General features: G+C 44.7%; 1 protein-coding gene across 1 annotated transcript in view; it reads right to left on the bottom strand.

The window, feature by feature from the left end:
- MYO3B (myosin IIIB) overlaps positions 1 to 14,645 on the bottom strand; it is a 1,488,954-nt gene that overhangs the window by 1,084,944 nt on the left and 389,365 nt on the right. Inside the window, exon 10 of the mRNA XM_086956107.1 lies at positions 13,267 to 13,393. Within this exon, the coding sequence (XP_086812233.1) occupies positions 13,267 to 13,393 (127 nt within the window). The remainder of the gene's footprint in view (positions 1 to 13,266; positions 13,394 to 14,645) is intronic.

The raw sequence follows: 14,645 nt of genomic DNA, 5'->3' as shown, positions 1-14,645 counted from the left end.
TTTTTGTGCTTCAGACAGACTGCATTTAAATTGCCACGCACCTTTTGGTGCAAGTTAAAAACATGGCACATGAAAAATATGAAAGTGAGGCCTATTCACTCTGTAATTCTTTTGCGGAATTAACATGTGTTTTTGCAATGTAGAGAAAAGTGGCCTTTTTAGCTTTAAAGATTAATAGAATATGTTTCTCTCTTCCCAGCTCATCCCTTGCAGTCTCAATCCACTATTTCTGTCTTAAAAGACTTTGACTTGTTGCATATTTTGATAAATATTTTCAGTTAATAACACCTCTTTTTCTTTGTTGCACATTGTACCTTTATTTTGCATGTTGTCATAAATAATAGAAACGCTGCTTTACTAGTAGCTTGGCTAGGTAAGCATTTATAAGGGGTATTAGAATAGAGTTGGGAAACATAATGGGCTGATTTACATGAAATTAATATTATCTTTGTGTTTGTTTTATTTTGGGGCCTACCATTAAATGGCTGCCTGTGAAACCAGCAAAGCTATGGCTTGCTTTGAAAGAGAAGAGAGCATGTGCAGACTGTGGCAGCTTGACTCAAACTGCGGAAGGAGCCAAGGACAGCTTGAACTGTACATTCCTGTGATTGTGCCAATGTACCAGCTAACTAAAGTATCCGTCCTGCTGCACTGTGACAGGAAGGAAGAAACTATAGAAACATTTTCCCTAGAAATTGTTGCACACTTATAAAATGTATTTATTCATGTATGCTTCTTTTGTTAAAACTGGTAAAGTCCGTTTTTTTTTTAGTGAGTCAGGGTTGTGAGAACTCATGCCATCATGACTGACCAATCACGTACAGGTTTTCCTGAAGTTGAAACATTTTGTGTAGTCTGCCAAAATTTTGTGTATAAATTCTGACCTCTCCGGAGGAGGGGCTAGCTTTCTTAGCTCAGCTGGCTTCTTGCTCATTTTGGCTTAGGCTTTGCTTCTTTCTATGGGTTAGGTACGAGAAACGTCCCGGGAGATTGCTGAAGGGAGGAGTGGCGTCCGAGGAGTGTCAGGGGGAGGTTTCTTGCTTCCACGTCATATCTTGGCACTGTCAGGCCACATTCCTTTGAGGTCTGGTGAAGGGCAGGCTGTCTTGCTCCTTTTTGCTTTTTAGACACAGAGATGCACAGGGCACCAAACAGATAGAAAGGCTTTTTAGATTTAGATGCTAAACTATCAGTTTATGCTTTGACTAATTAATTAGGTCTGAAAAGATTTGTCTTATGCATTTATTTCTCTTTATGGGAGATTTTTGCAAACTATTTGATTTTTGATTAGCCTTGCAAGACTATATTTTTCTTAGAAACTCTTTGAAGAGTTTTGAATGACATTTTGCGCCACATTTTAAATCCTCATGTAATGCTTATATGCAGATCCTGTTTTTCAAATTCTGTAACCTGATTGATATTTTACTAATGAATAAACTGTCAGAGAAAACTTAACTTTTGACTAGAAAATAAAACCCTTTAAATACTCAACAACTCTCTTTATTGGCTTAAAATAATTATTGCATTTTTGGCTGTTCATCTTTATTTAAAGTCTCCTGAAGGTAATACATGGTGTGAAGGGCCCAACACTTTTTGAGCTGTAAATTAGAGGTAGCATGAGGGTTTTGTATAGAGAAATTACCAGAAGAAATTACCGCTCCATCACCTAGACTCAGATGGGGCATTGAGTTGGCCTGCTCAAGCCAATCCCAACACTGCTCTCATAAACTTTAATACAAGTCTAATGCTTGTTATTTTAAGGGGCAATGTTTGGCTGGGCTGGGCAAACACGAAGCAAACTGAATGGCATGCAGCAAAGCGGTAGTGGAATAGCATATTACTCAGGCCTCTGAGAAGGGGTAGCTCGTGAGCATACCAGGGTGAGAGCACCGCTGAGTGGGCAGCGCAGGAGGACTTGGTGAGTAGTACTGCAGAGGACAACTGAAAGTGCATGGATCCCTTTACAAATCATAACTAGCTGAGCAGTAACACTGATACAAAGGCGGCACTGTTGAGCCGCTGTCCCAGAAACAATAATTTAGTTAACTTTAAAATAATGTACTGTGTTTCTACTGGTGTTGAATCATCAGTCCTGATGTGCATTAAGCACAGTTGTGTGTCTGTGGCCATGAGGCCTAACTTATTATTGAAACCAAACATGTTTGTGCACAACTACCTCGTAAACGCGAAGTGGCAAAACGCAGTGCAGAAATGTTGAGTTCTTTTTATTTCCACAAAAATGTCATCAAGCGCTTTAAAAGAAATAGAGGTTAAGGGTTCTGTGCTTTTGGGGCTAGCAGGAACAATGCTGGCGAGAGTGGGCATCCTTGCCTCGTAAGGAACAACCCACACATAACAGGCGTCTAAGTTAGAGACAACACAGTGAAATTAGCAGCCTATGCTGATGACATTTTGATCACAACAAAAAACCGACCACCTCAATAGCGGCACTAATGACCACGATAGAAGAATACGCCCTAGTTTCGGGGTACAAACTAAACAGGGAGAAATCAGAGTGCAAACCCATGAACTGTCACACAACTAGTGAGGTCCTAGGCACATCAGGACTAACCTGGCAAAGGAAATCCCTTAAGTATCTCGGCCTCCTTTTCGGTAGAGACCTATGGTCAACCCTAGGCCACAACGAAGAAGCGATCCTAAAGAAAATTAAAACGAAACTAGAATCCTGGACTCTCAAATTCATAAGTTGTTGGGGAAGGGTGGAAACCATAAAAATGATGATAGCGCCCATGATGAACTACCTGCTAAGTATACTACCACTAACACTAACTGATGACTTCCACAAGAAGCTAGACAACAACATTAACAAGTTCCTGTGGAACGGGAAGAAACCCAGGATCAGCCTAAAGATTGAAGAAAGAACTAGGGGGGCTAAACATTACTGACTTTAAGGCTTTCCAAACTGCCTGCTTGGCAAAACAGGGAATATTTTGTCTCAACCCCAGCCAAGAATACACACCAGTATGGCTCGAGTTGGAAAGGGACATACTGGGAGGGGCCGACCCTGTGGCCATACTCACAGCCAATAAGCACCCCGAGGCAACAAACGCAGTACTCAAAAACACCAAGGTAGCACTCATGAAGATAGATAAGAAAATGGAACACGGTATCAGGAGGTCGAGCTGGGAGTCAATCTGGTTCAACACAAAAATAACGTATAGAGGCAGAACGCTCACAAACAAGGAGTGGTACGGAAGAGGAATCACCACACCCGCTCAACTAGAGAAGGAGGGCACACCACTCACATTTGAAACACTGAAAAAGATACACAACTTACCCAACATGGGATTCTATGAATTCTTGAAAATCAGAACTGCCATAACTAAAGCGAACCTCACCAGAGAAACTCCGACCATCATAGAGTACATTCACAATCTAAACAAGATGGGACATCAAACATCCCACCTATACAAACTCTTAAGTCCGAAGACATCAACACTGAACACCAGAACGATGTAGTTCTGGGAATCACTGCACAACAGGCACTTTAGCGAAGATGAGAAGTCACGGCTATGGGTCTCAGCCTCTAAGAATAAAGTCTCCCCCCAACTAGCGCAACCAAAGTACTGGCTACTGCACAGAATGTTCTGGACGCCGGCCCGTCTAGCCACAGTAGGCGCCACAGAGAATGACACATGTTGGAACTGCCATAAAGCAAAGGGGGACCTAGCCCACATCATCTAAGAGTGCCCCAGGGTCAGGCTCTTTTTGGGGAAAGTCAACAACTTCATCAACACAGTAGTAGGGGTAACCATACAACAAGGTCTGGACAGAATCGCCACCACATTCCTGGCCCCAGACCTACAATCCAGTGACGATCGAGAACTAGTAGATCTCCTACTCACAGCTGCTGTTAAAACAATCCTAGCGAACTGGAAATGTACTAGTAAAGCAACCTTTAAGAGATGGATAAACTGGGTGACCTTCCTGAGAGGCGCGGACAACATCACAGCAAAACATACAACCAACCACACAGCTAGAAATGCGATGTGGAGCGCCTTAGATGCACATTTAGGATCGCACAAACCCCCCTAGAGGGACAGTATGGTCAAACACCGAAAGGATTAACAGCCAAGGTCAGAAATAACAACCCCTCCCTCTCCTTTTCTTCTCTTTAGTCTTCTTTCCTTCACTCTAAGGGCCTACAGATAAGTTGTATATCAACAGCAATAACAATACCAAACGCCGTTTGTTTCACCACAATATGCCTGCACCTCGTCTGTATGTGCCCCTGCATTACGACTGTGCTGTATCTGTATTATATTTGTACAACTTTTAATAATAATAAAACTTTTGAAATTAAAAAAAAGGGTTCTGTGCTTTTCTGAGAGCTAGTGCGGCTCAATGATATTTTAACTCTCTTTCAGACGTCTGAAGTTTTGAATTAAGGTTTGTATCTGAGGATCTCTTTTATGTTACATAAAAACATCTTGAAGGTTTGAATCGGTTTATTCTGCTGCCCTTACTGGATGATGGATGACAGCAAGTCTTGTCATTTGTTTTTCATCTGTGAGGTACAAATATTCACAGCTTGCTACTTTCAGAAACGTTTGCATTTTACCCTCATTGTTTTTTGTTTTAAAAAATATATTTTCATTGTCATCAAATGGGGCAACAAATACATAGCATAAATCAATGTGAGTAGTACATATCATCTTGAAAATAAAAAAGACGAGCATTCACAAGAGAAACGTTCACATATAACACTTGTGTTTAATTTATAGCCAGTGACAGAACCAAACTTAGTTGCTGCAATCTCGACAGCTGAGACTGCCTCGGCTGGATTTGTATAAAAATCGCAAGGTCATCTGTGTCGTGTCCCACATCAATCATACACGGACACCGACTTGTACATCTTAGCTCTTCATTAACACGTGTGCTTAGTTCCCTGTCCCTACTCTAACTGCCCACTTCCTAAGTCCGCTCCTCCTCTTCCTCTGACCCCCTAGCTCCGCCCACTCCCAACTACTGGTATGCTGACTTCACAACATCTCCCCCCTTTGTAACAAAACAAACAAATAAACTGACTTCTCAGTCCATCTCCACTATCAGTCTCTGGGATGGACGTATGTCGTGATGAGTATTCGCCAATAGTTCGTCTTTGACTAGACAAGCTCTGTTGCGGATGTCCGGAGGGATGGGGGGATGGGGCCTTCAGTGTCTGGGGTGCCTACGGTGAGCTCAGTTTGATATCGGCAGTCTGTCCCCCATTGTGACTCTTGCTCACGTGACGCTCGGCCTCTTTTCCACGGGGATGTTACTTTAGTTCCCTTCCAAGTGTCTGTATGTGTTTTCGCTTCATTTTGCCTTGTCAGGTCGAGACCAACACTGTCTTCCTGTTTCGAGTCTGGGATGCCAGCCGGTGGAGTATGACCTGGGGAGGCCATCTTGGTATGACTCGGAGATTGAGTGGTTGCCTCGGGTTGCTTCTCCCACTCCTGCTCACGCCTGATCCAGGCAAGCCTTGGAACCGGCTGGGTAGTTGTGTGTTTCGTTCTTGTCTGATGATGACTTGGCTCTCCGGGCGTGCCCGACTTCCTTTGCGGATCAACTGGTTGGTCCATCTTTATTTGAGTGCTACTGGCCACGATATCTGTTTCCCCTTTGTGGGACCAGGACCAGGACCTTCGAGTCAACCTTTCTGCCCCTACCCGGGGTGACGGTGTAGTCTTTGCGTCGCAATGCACCTGTGCTCGATGTGGCAGGTTGTCTGGTGGAGTAATCGAGTGTGCATTGTCATTGGGGTTAGACACGTTGTTCTTAACGGGGAAAGTGTCCCTTGGTTCGCTGATGTGTTCAGGTGCTTGGCGCCATGGCCGTTGTCGGGACCACAACTCTGTCGACTCAACGGATCGGACCGAGATGTTATCTAGGTCAGAGGGGTCCTCACTCACTTCCCGCTGAGAATGTTTCTTTAAGAATGTTGCGTGTGTTCGTTGTCGGGACCACGATTCTCCTGACTCAAAGGATCGGACCGACATGCTCTCTGAATCAGAGGGGTGCTCCGTTAGTCTCCTCTGTGAGTGTTCCTTTGGGAATGTCTTACCCGGTGGTCTTCGGAACCGGGTAGTCCGTGACGAGCTGCTTTCCGTCTCGGAATTGCCTTTGCAAGGCTTCTTCGTGTGTCTGTGTCGTAACATTTTCACGGTTGTCTCATTTGGGAGATTGTTTGAAGATTCCGCGCTTGTTCCTTGCGCTTGATCCCAGGCGTTTGCCTCTTCGTTCTCCTCGTCTGATGTTACCCATCCACGCTCTGTTTCTACGTTGTCGCGGGGCCCAGGGATGCTTTGAGGCCCATGACTGTATGGATCTTTTCCTCCCCATTTGTTTGGTGATCTAGTGTCTCTGATCTGTGGGTGGTGCATCCTTCTGCTAGCTGTTTCCTCGGGCTCATCTTTGCCCCTTGGTGATTGATGTTCCGACGTCGATTTCCTGTCTTGATCACTGCCGCTCCTCCTATTGTTTGTCTTTCTCCCCCACTGGTTGTGCAGAATGTCGTTTTGTCCAGGCGTGCAATCTGTCCCACTGGACGCTCCCTCTTTATCAGAGTGACGTGTGTTGTGCGGTGACTGACTTCTTGAGGGACTCCTGGAGGATGGATGATTCCGGGGGGTTGTTCTTTGGATGGTTGAGTGACGTGTGTTGTGCGGTGACTGACTTCTTGAGGGACTCCTGGAGGATGGATGATTCCGGGGGTTTGTTCTTTGGATGGTTGACTCCGAGTATTCTTTGGTTCTCTCCGAGTGGCCAGACGCTGAGTAGTCTGACTCTGAGCATTCCATGTTACTGTGCCTCCTCCGCTGTCTTTTTTGTCTTTTCTCTGGTCTGCCTTCTCTCTCTCTCTTTTTGTGGTTGTTGGACTTCTGGGTTCTCTCTTCCCAGGTATTTCGAAGTTTTGTACTCAGATGCACATCCCTCCATTTGCCTCTTGTCTGGACGTGCATCCCAATTTCAGCTTTCTTGATGATTTCTTTTAGTGACCAATGTCCTCTAAGTATCTTGTGGCTTGTTTCGGGGTTTTCACAGCCTTCGATTATTCGGAGCCGAACAGCATCCTCATTCGTAAACGTGTTGAAATGACAGCCTTGAACCAGACTTTGCAACCGCATGATGAAATGCGGCAATGGTTCGCCTGGTTCCTGCCGTGCCGTGTTGAAGACCATGCGATTATGATCTACCTCTGCCTGTGCATTGAGATGGGCATAGAGTTCCTCTTGGAGTTTGTCATAAGTGTCTGCTTCTTCCTTGGAAAATGTTCTAATTGGGCATCGGCCCCCGGGACCCACCAGATGGAGGAGTAACAGTAGACATTTTCTTTCTCTTTGCTCACCGTTGGCTTTCAAGAAATCGTCCAATGCTTCCAGCCACCAGTGCCGTTTGAGGTCCTGAATCCAATCGTCACTCTGTGCCACTGGGGGCGATACTTCAAGATGTGGATTGAAACATTGAGTTACGTCTCCTCCCGCCCTGAGAGAAGGAGGTCCTGACCGGTCGTAGACGCGGGGCCTTGTGCTGTCCACTTTTCCTTGGATTTCAGGTGCTTCAGTTTGTGTTTTAGCTTGAGCTTGCTCACTAGTCCTTCGGTGTTCGGTCGACATTACACCCCTGAACTTGTCCATTGTTGGTGACAATGTTGGATTTCCCTTGCTTGTTGTGTGTGTTCATTGGCTACCCCACACGCGCATTGGCTCGTGCTCGTTGCTGATTCGGGAGTAATTACTTATGTTTTGTCATGGTTTATATTTGTTTGTGGCTTCCTCTATTTGACGGACGCGCGTTACTTCCTGACATTCGCCACTGCACAGTCACTTGCGTATCCCACTGTTCTCGTTTCCACCCGTGCTGACCTTAGTTTTGTCGCTGCTTGTTCGTTGAGTCACTCTTGTGGTTGCTCGTGCTTATTCTGTTGGTTGCCAAGATTTGTGCAGTGTTGTCCACGTGCCGTTGTCCCCGCTTACTGCTTTGCATTTACCAGCGTTTGTTTAGTGGCACATACCAAGGCTTGTTGACTTGCACGTACCAACACGTGATTGTTTGCCTGCACCAGTGCTTGTTTGCTTGTCTTCCCCAGTGTTTGTCTGGTCACTGTCAACGCTTGCTTCCGTTTGTTGATTTGCATGTGTCAGTGCTTGACGATTTGTGTGGATCAATTCTTTGTTTACTTGCATGTGCCACTGCTTGTTTGTTTGCATGTATCAATGCTTGTTCGCTCTTGGCCAATAATTGTCCTTACAGGCACCAATGCTTGGTGACTTTCCTTTACCAATGCTTGTCTTCTTAGATTGCTTCTTGCATTTGCATGGGCTTGTTTGTCGTCTTTTCAGCGCTTTATTATTATTCACTTGCATTCGCCAACGCTTGTTTGCATGCGTCAACGTTTGTTCTGTTGACGTCACCAATGCTTGCTTCACTTACAGTTGCCAATGTTTGTTTATTCTTCACTTGCATTTGCCAATGTTTGTTTGCATGTGTCAATGTTTGTTTTGTTAGTCACTACTGCTTGCTTCACTTGCAGTTGCCAATGGTTATTTATTCTACGCTTGCATTTGCCAGTGTTTGTTTGCATGTGTCAATGCTCGTTTTGTTAGTCACTAATGCTTGCTTCACTTGCAGTTGCCAATGTTTGTTTTGGTCCACTCTGCCAATGCTTGTTTTCTTTCCCGGTGCCTGACTTTAAAATGGCCGCCGTTGCATTGCACAGAGTTGTCCTTCTCAGACGCCTGACTCTAAGATGGCCGCCGGGAATCTCGTTTTCAACGAGATTTGGGTCTTCTCTGCTCGTTCCTTCGACCGGAGCCACACATTCACTCGGGACCGCAGTTTCCACTCACCACTCGTCGTCCTCGGCCGCGATCCACCGCCAGAGCAGCTGCTGCAGGTGAGACTTCTTTTCTTCGTCCCTTGCCGCCGGAGTGGGCTCCCGGTTGGCTTTCGATTATTTCTTGTCCACCCCTCACACGTGGGGTGATCTTCACGGCTACTGCCGCCGGGTGGGCTCCGGTGGGCACGCTCGAGCCTCCAGGCAAGGGGCGAGCTCCGCTCTGTTCGCCGCCGAGGTGGGCACTCGGTGGGCGTTCTCACTTGCGCTTCGGCCGCCGAGGTGGGCACTCGGTAGGCGCTTTTAGCTCCACGCTCCAGCCCCCACACGCAGGGCGAGCTTCAGGCCAGTTGCCGCCGGGGTAAGCTCCCGGTGGGCACTTCTGCTCCTCCCTAGGACTCACGCTTCAGGGGGTGAGATTTGAATGCCTTTTTGGCGCGCAATCGCGCTAGCTCCACAACCACGGAGCTTCAGGAGCGCTTTCACTCGGCGCTCTTTCTTCTGGCGCTTCGGCGCTTTCACATTGCGCTTTCTTCTCCTCTCGGCTCTTCCCGCTTCCAGGGTCTGCTGGGTCACTCCTAGGCTTCTCCCATGACGCCTCAGGGTCGCAGTTGCAGCGGAGCTCTGGACGCTCCACGCCGCGTGACGGGGCTCGTCTGGGTAGGCTTGCTGCTGTATCCCATCCTCGTCGCCAGCTGTCGTGTCCCACATCAATCATACACGGACACCGACTTGTACATCTTAGCTCTTTATTAACACGTGTGCTTAGTTCCCTGTCCCTACTCTAACTGCCCACTTCCTAAGTCCGCTCCTCCTCTTCCTCTGACCCCCTAGCTCCGCCCACTCCCAACTACTGGTATGCTGACTTCACAACATCCTGCATAAAGCGTGATCTTGAGCCTACTTGACTCAGCCACTAGCGGTTTTATGTGTATGCAGGTTTGCAAAGTACGGATAAATGGCTCTATGTAAAGAGCAAATAATAATGGGGAGAGGGGCAGCCCTGCCTAGTACCGCAAAAAAATATCAAATTGAGTTGAATATGATCCTGAGTATGAAAATTTAGCTTGAGGTTTGTGATATAAGGCTTGCACCCACTGTCTAAACTGCCCTCCAAGGTCAAGTGTACTTAATGTGGCACACAAGAATTCCCACTCGACCTTTGCAAAGAACTTTTTGGCGTCTAAGAGAATCATACCAAGGCCCACCCTCTCCTTCTCGGCATAGTCAAAAGCCCCAATGGCCATGTTGACATGAGCAGTAGTGTCTCTGCCAGGTTTAAACCCATGTTTACTTTCAGATACTAATCCTGGCATCATTGGGGCAAGGCGGTTTGCCAGGATTTTCTAAAAAATCTTGGCATCCCTGTTTATGAGAGAGATCGGTTGGGATAATCCGCAGTCTGTGGGTGGCTTGCCTTTCTTAAGAAAGAATACGATCTGCGTCGTATTCCATGACTCAGGCGTCCTCCCACTAGTGCCAACATAATGAATAACCATACTAAATGTAATGAGCAGTGCTCTTCTAAAACCCTTGTAGAATTCTATGGGTATAAATTATACCCAGGCAGCTTTCCCGGAGGGCAATGCCGATATAGCCAATCCTATCCCTTATTGTTTTTAATAAGGTATTTCAGTGGGTTACTGTTCCTGTTGCTATGATCATTGTTTGGCTGCCAGAATTGTAAGAATTGGGCTCACTTGCCACATTGCATTCAAGGCAGGCATTTATGCGCGGCCACTTTAAAATGTCACCAGCCGCCATTGGGAAAAGTTTAGGCCAGGTGTTGTTCTAAGAGAAGAGCGTTGACGTATTTTTTTAAGGTGACATGACGTGGTCAGGCGGAGGCTCAGTGGTAGGGAGTTTCAGAGTCTTGTGGTGCTTCCAGTGAAGGATTGGTTCATGTACTGCTCGTGCTTTAAGGTGGCGGTTTTGAGGAGGCGCAATTGAGCATTTCTTGAATCTCAGTCCGGCCTGAGATTGTTAGTTTCTTGGAGAAATACGAGGGTAAAAAGGAGTGAAGAGCTTTATGGTTGGTGCAGGCCGTTTTATATTGAGCACTCGCTTCTATGTGAGAGAGTCAACACAGGCAATGTTTCCAGGCTAAAGAAGTGGTGGTCAGAATACTCGTGAAGGTGGTGTGTGGGGGTTAATTCGGACAGGTTATACTACCTGTCAATTTATGGCTTCTGTATTCAGATGGCCAAGATGTCTGTTGCATCACTGGTGAAGAGCAGAGTGGAACAAGCTATTGCATCCACATATTTGGTCCTATTCCTTCCCCTTCTCACCTGACCACATCTGTAGGACATCTCAACCAAACGTCATGCTTGGTGATGACATTGGTTTAATGGGTCTGCAAAGTGCATTTTACTGTTCGCAAAAGTCAGTTCGGTAGAAGGCAAGCCTTTTTAATGCCAGTCTCCTACTTTCTATGGCATGTTCTTGTATTGTAGTGATCTCATTTTCATTGTCACATTTTTAAGCACTGCTCAGACTGGAGTCTTTGGTATGACAAAAATGGCATGTCCTAAAGTGGAGACTGGTAGGCATCTACCACATCTGAACCACGTATGAATGGTCCCTGGAAGTCAGATGACCAAAAGTCACCTTTGTGCAGTGTCAACAAACTCCTAAATGGTGTCAGACTGTAGTCAATGGTAGAACAATAACCTGTTTTGAATAAAACCCAAATTAGGCATCTACCACATCTGAACCTTGTATGAATGGTCCCTGGGAGTCAGATGACCAAATGTTATTTTTGTGCAGTGTCAACAAGCTCTTAAATGGTGTCAGACTGTAGTCAATGGTAGAACAATAACCTGTTTTGAATAAAACCCAAATTCCTTTACACAATTGTATTTTTAAGACTTAAAAATGATTTTTCACGCACGTACAAGCTATAATATTGTCTTTTTTAAACAGAATTACACTGGATCCGATGTCAAAGTCACTATTAGCATCCTTTGGAAAGCAAATGATACCATTATCTAATTAGGTCTAGACAGAGATTGGTCCTGCTGGAATGCCTACTCACCACAATCAGGATTTTGTAAATCCTTTTATCCAAGGTTTATCCTGTAAAACCTCCAAGACATGGACATTCCACTACTAAACCAACCTCCAATTCCTTTAGCTTTCCAGCCTCATTTGACATCAGTTATGGTCTCTGCCAACTTGCCTAACTTTTTAGCTTATTTTCTCTCTGTTCGGACGTGTCCTGATGAACATGACCACCACTGCAACTTTCACAGTTAAACCTTTTAATTCCTCTTCCTTACACAACCCACAACTAAGTGCTTTTAATGACGTCCCTGACACAAGACTTGTATTTATACGTAACGCTAGTTTTAAAAGAATCCTTATATTTAGTGGGATCAAGACAGTGGAAATAGCATAGATAGATCGCATGCCTCCACTGGTGGATTCTTTCTGCTGCATTGATCAGCAGAAATTCCGGTCTAGAGTAATGGAAGAATAGCACCAAGCACCTCAGACGTGGTTGCACTGTAGCAAATTCTTTTACTAAATCTTTGAAAATTAGATTGAAAGTGAGAAGAGACAAGCAATTGGAATTAGGCGAAAGTAACATATTGGTTTTGTGTCTTGTTATAGAACAGTTGGGCCTAGCATCATGGAAGTAGATTTTTAAATAAGAAAGGCTGATTTTGTAGAGATATTTTGGTAAGTATGAATGGCATGCATTTTAGAATCAGCTTCAGGCCGGTGAGTAATCTGTCTGTGTGTGTGTGTGTGCCTCCCGTTGGAAACATAGGAGAATGTGCTCCAAGACAATGCAGAGAGTGCCTAAATTACAGGAGTTCAACATGCTAGCATTAGATTTCCTAGAGGTGCTGGCGATCAGTCGCCTGGGAAGGCGTGCCCAGACACACCAGCCTGGGTACCAATGGATAAGAAGTGGATTCAGGTGGAGGACAGTAAATGGGCAGCATACCTGAGTCACCAGACAAGGAGTAGTAGATGTGTGGGTACTTCGGTAGCCACGGCATTATAGACCCATATATTTTCCAGGCTAGAAACTAGCCCAATAGAGACCAAAGCAGTAAATGCCCAAATATCTTGGAAACCCACATCTATAATCCTACCATGTAAAGAGAGAGAGAGAGAGAGAGAGAGAGAGAGAGAGAGAGAGAGAGAGAGAGAGAGAGAGAGAATGTATGTGTGTGTGTGTGTGTGTGTGCAACGGTGTCTCTGAAGTTAGATAAAATGCAATATAAATAATGATACTATATCACACAATATTATGCCATACCATAACATAAAATACAAAGAAAGTAATATAGTATAGCAAGCCTTATTTTATTACAGAAGTATGCTGTTTGTTTAATTATATTCCTTCATTTGGCCAAGAAAACTACTGAACAAAACAGAAAGGTTGCACTGAAAATATGTGCAATACTTTTTACCATTTTCTAAGGCTTCTGCATCAGGCACTTCACTTTTGTCTGTTTGATGTTGGGAAGAAATGGCAGTAAATTCAATGTTTCCAATGTTGAGGATCCCGGCCAAGATACGGTAGACAGAATTGACTTCCTGCAAATCAACACAAGAATTAGGCTCACCATAGCAGTCAGCTGGAAACAGGTAGACATGGTTCCAATGGGTAACTGAAGAGCTAAATATAATTCAATAATAATGCATACAAAAGTAAATAAATGCATTCTTTCACAATCACCACTTTAGTTGACAAAGAGAGCATTCTCCTTGAAAATGATCAGCTAGTGGTAGTCATTAGATCTCTTGTTTTCATTTGGATTATTTCAACAGCATCTTTCATCCCTATTCTGAGATTGGTACAATTCCCTATTTGGTCGGAAACAAGATTTCCAGCTGAATTGGGAATTACAAGAATACTGCAGTTGCGGTGTTCCTTCCCTGGACATTTCACAGACTAAAAGATGGTAAAATATCTGGGCAAAAAAGGAGTAATTACTATCAGAATTATGTGTGACATCTCAAATATGGAAATTCATCATTTTTAAAGACAGCTTATGGAAAAAGTTTTAATTCCGTCGAATTCTTACATCCCGGAATTAGGTCAGCCAGGGGAAATATTGATGCAGCCTGCATCAGTGTCCTCAAAAATAAACCCATAAACTATACAGGATCTAAAACCAGGCCATCTGACCCTGCCTGAATCCGAAGATACTGGACTGTATAGCCCTTAATTAAATCACTGTGCTAACTCCCCGAGGAGCAGGTAAACATATGGAATACTCTGTGCATTATGTATACATCATTTACAGTGTCTTGTCTGACATACCTATTTAAGTGCACCCTTCAATATGTTTCCACTTGCCCACCAATTCAGATTCGAGATTTCCAGTTCGATCAGCAAGTTGAATTTTAAGTGGTGCTTATCTTGGGGAGAAAATTGTAACGGTCAATGCTGCAATTTGTAGAATTGTATGGACACTAATTTCAGAGCACTACTTACATTTCTCACATTCACCATGCTTAGAGAGTCCCTCCTTTCCTAAATGAATCTCCCCTTATGTCATGACACCCCAAACTGAGCAACTAACTGGGACCACCCCCCCCCCTCCCCAAGCTAGAGAGTTCAAACCCGATTTTACCAAGGAATTACATGCTATTCTCCGCCATTCCTGCCCACCAGCTGGCATAAGGGGCCATAAGTTGACGTGTCCGTGCTAAACAAAATGCTAAATAAAACGTATTTCAGCCTAACATCAACAAAATTAAATTACATATGAAATGTAACCAACCATTGTATTTCCCTACTCCGTTTAACGCCATTACCTTCCGAAATTCCTAGATTACAGAA

Source organism: Lissotriton vulgaris, chromosome 2_1 (assembly GCF_964263255.1).
Source record: "Lissotriton vulgaris chromosome 2_1, aLisVul1.2, whole genome shotgun sequence".
Lineage (NCBI taxonomy): Eukaryota > Metazoa > Chordata > Amphibia > Caudata > Salamandridae > Lissotriton > Lissotriton vulgaris.
This window is presented reverse-complemented; position numbering and strand designations above follow the sequence as displayed.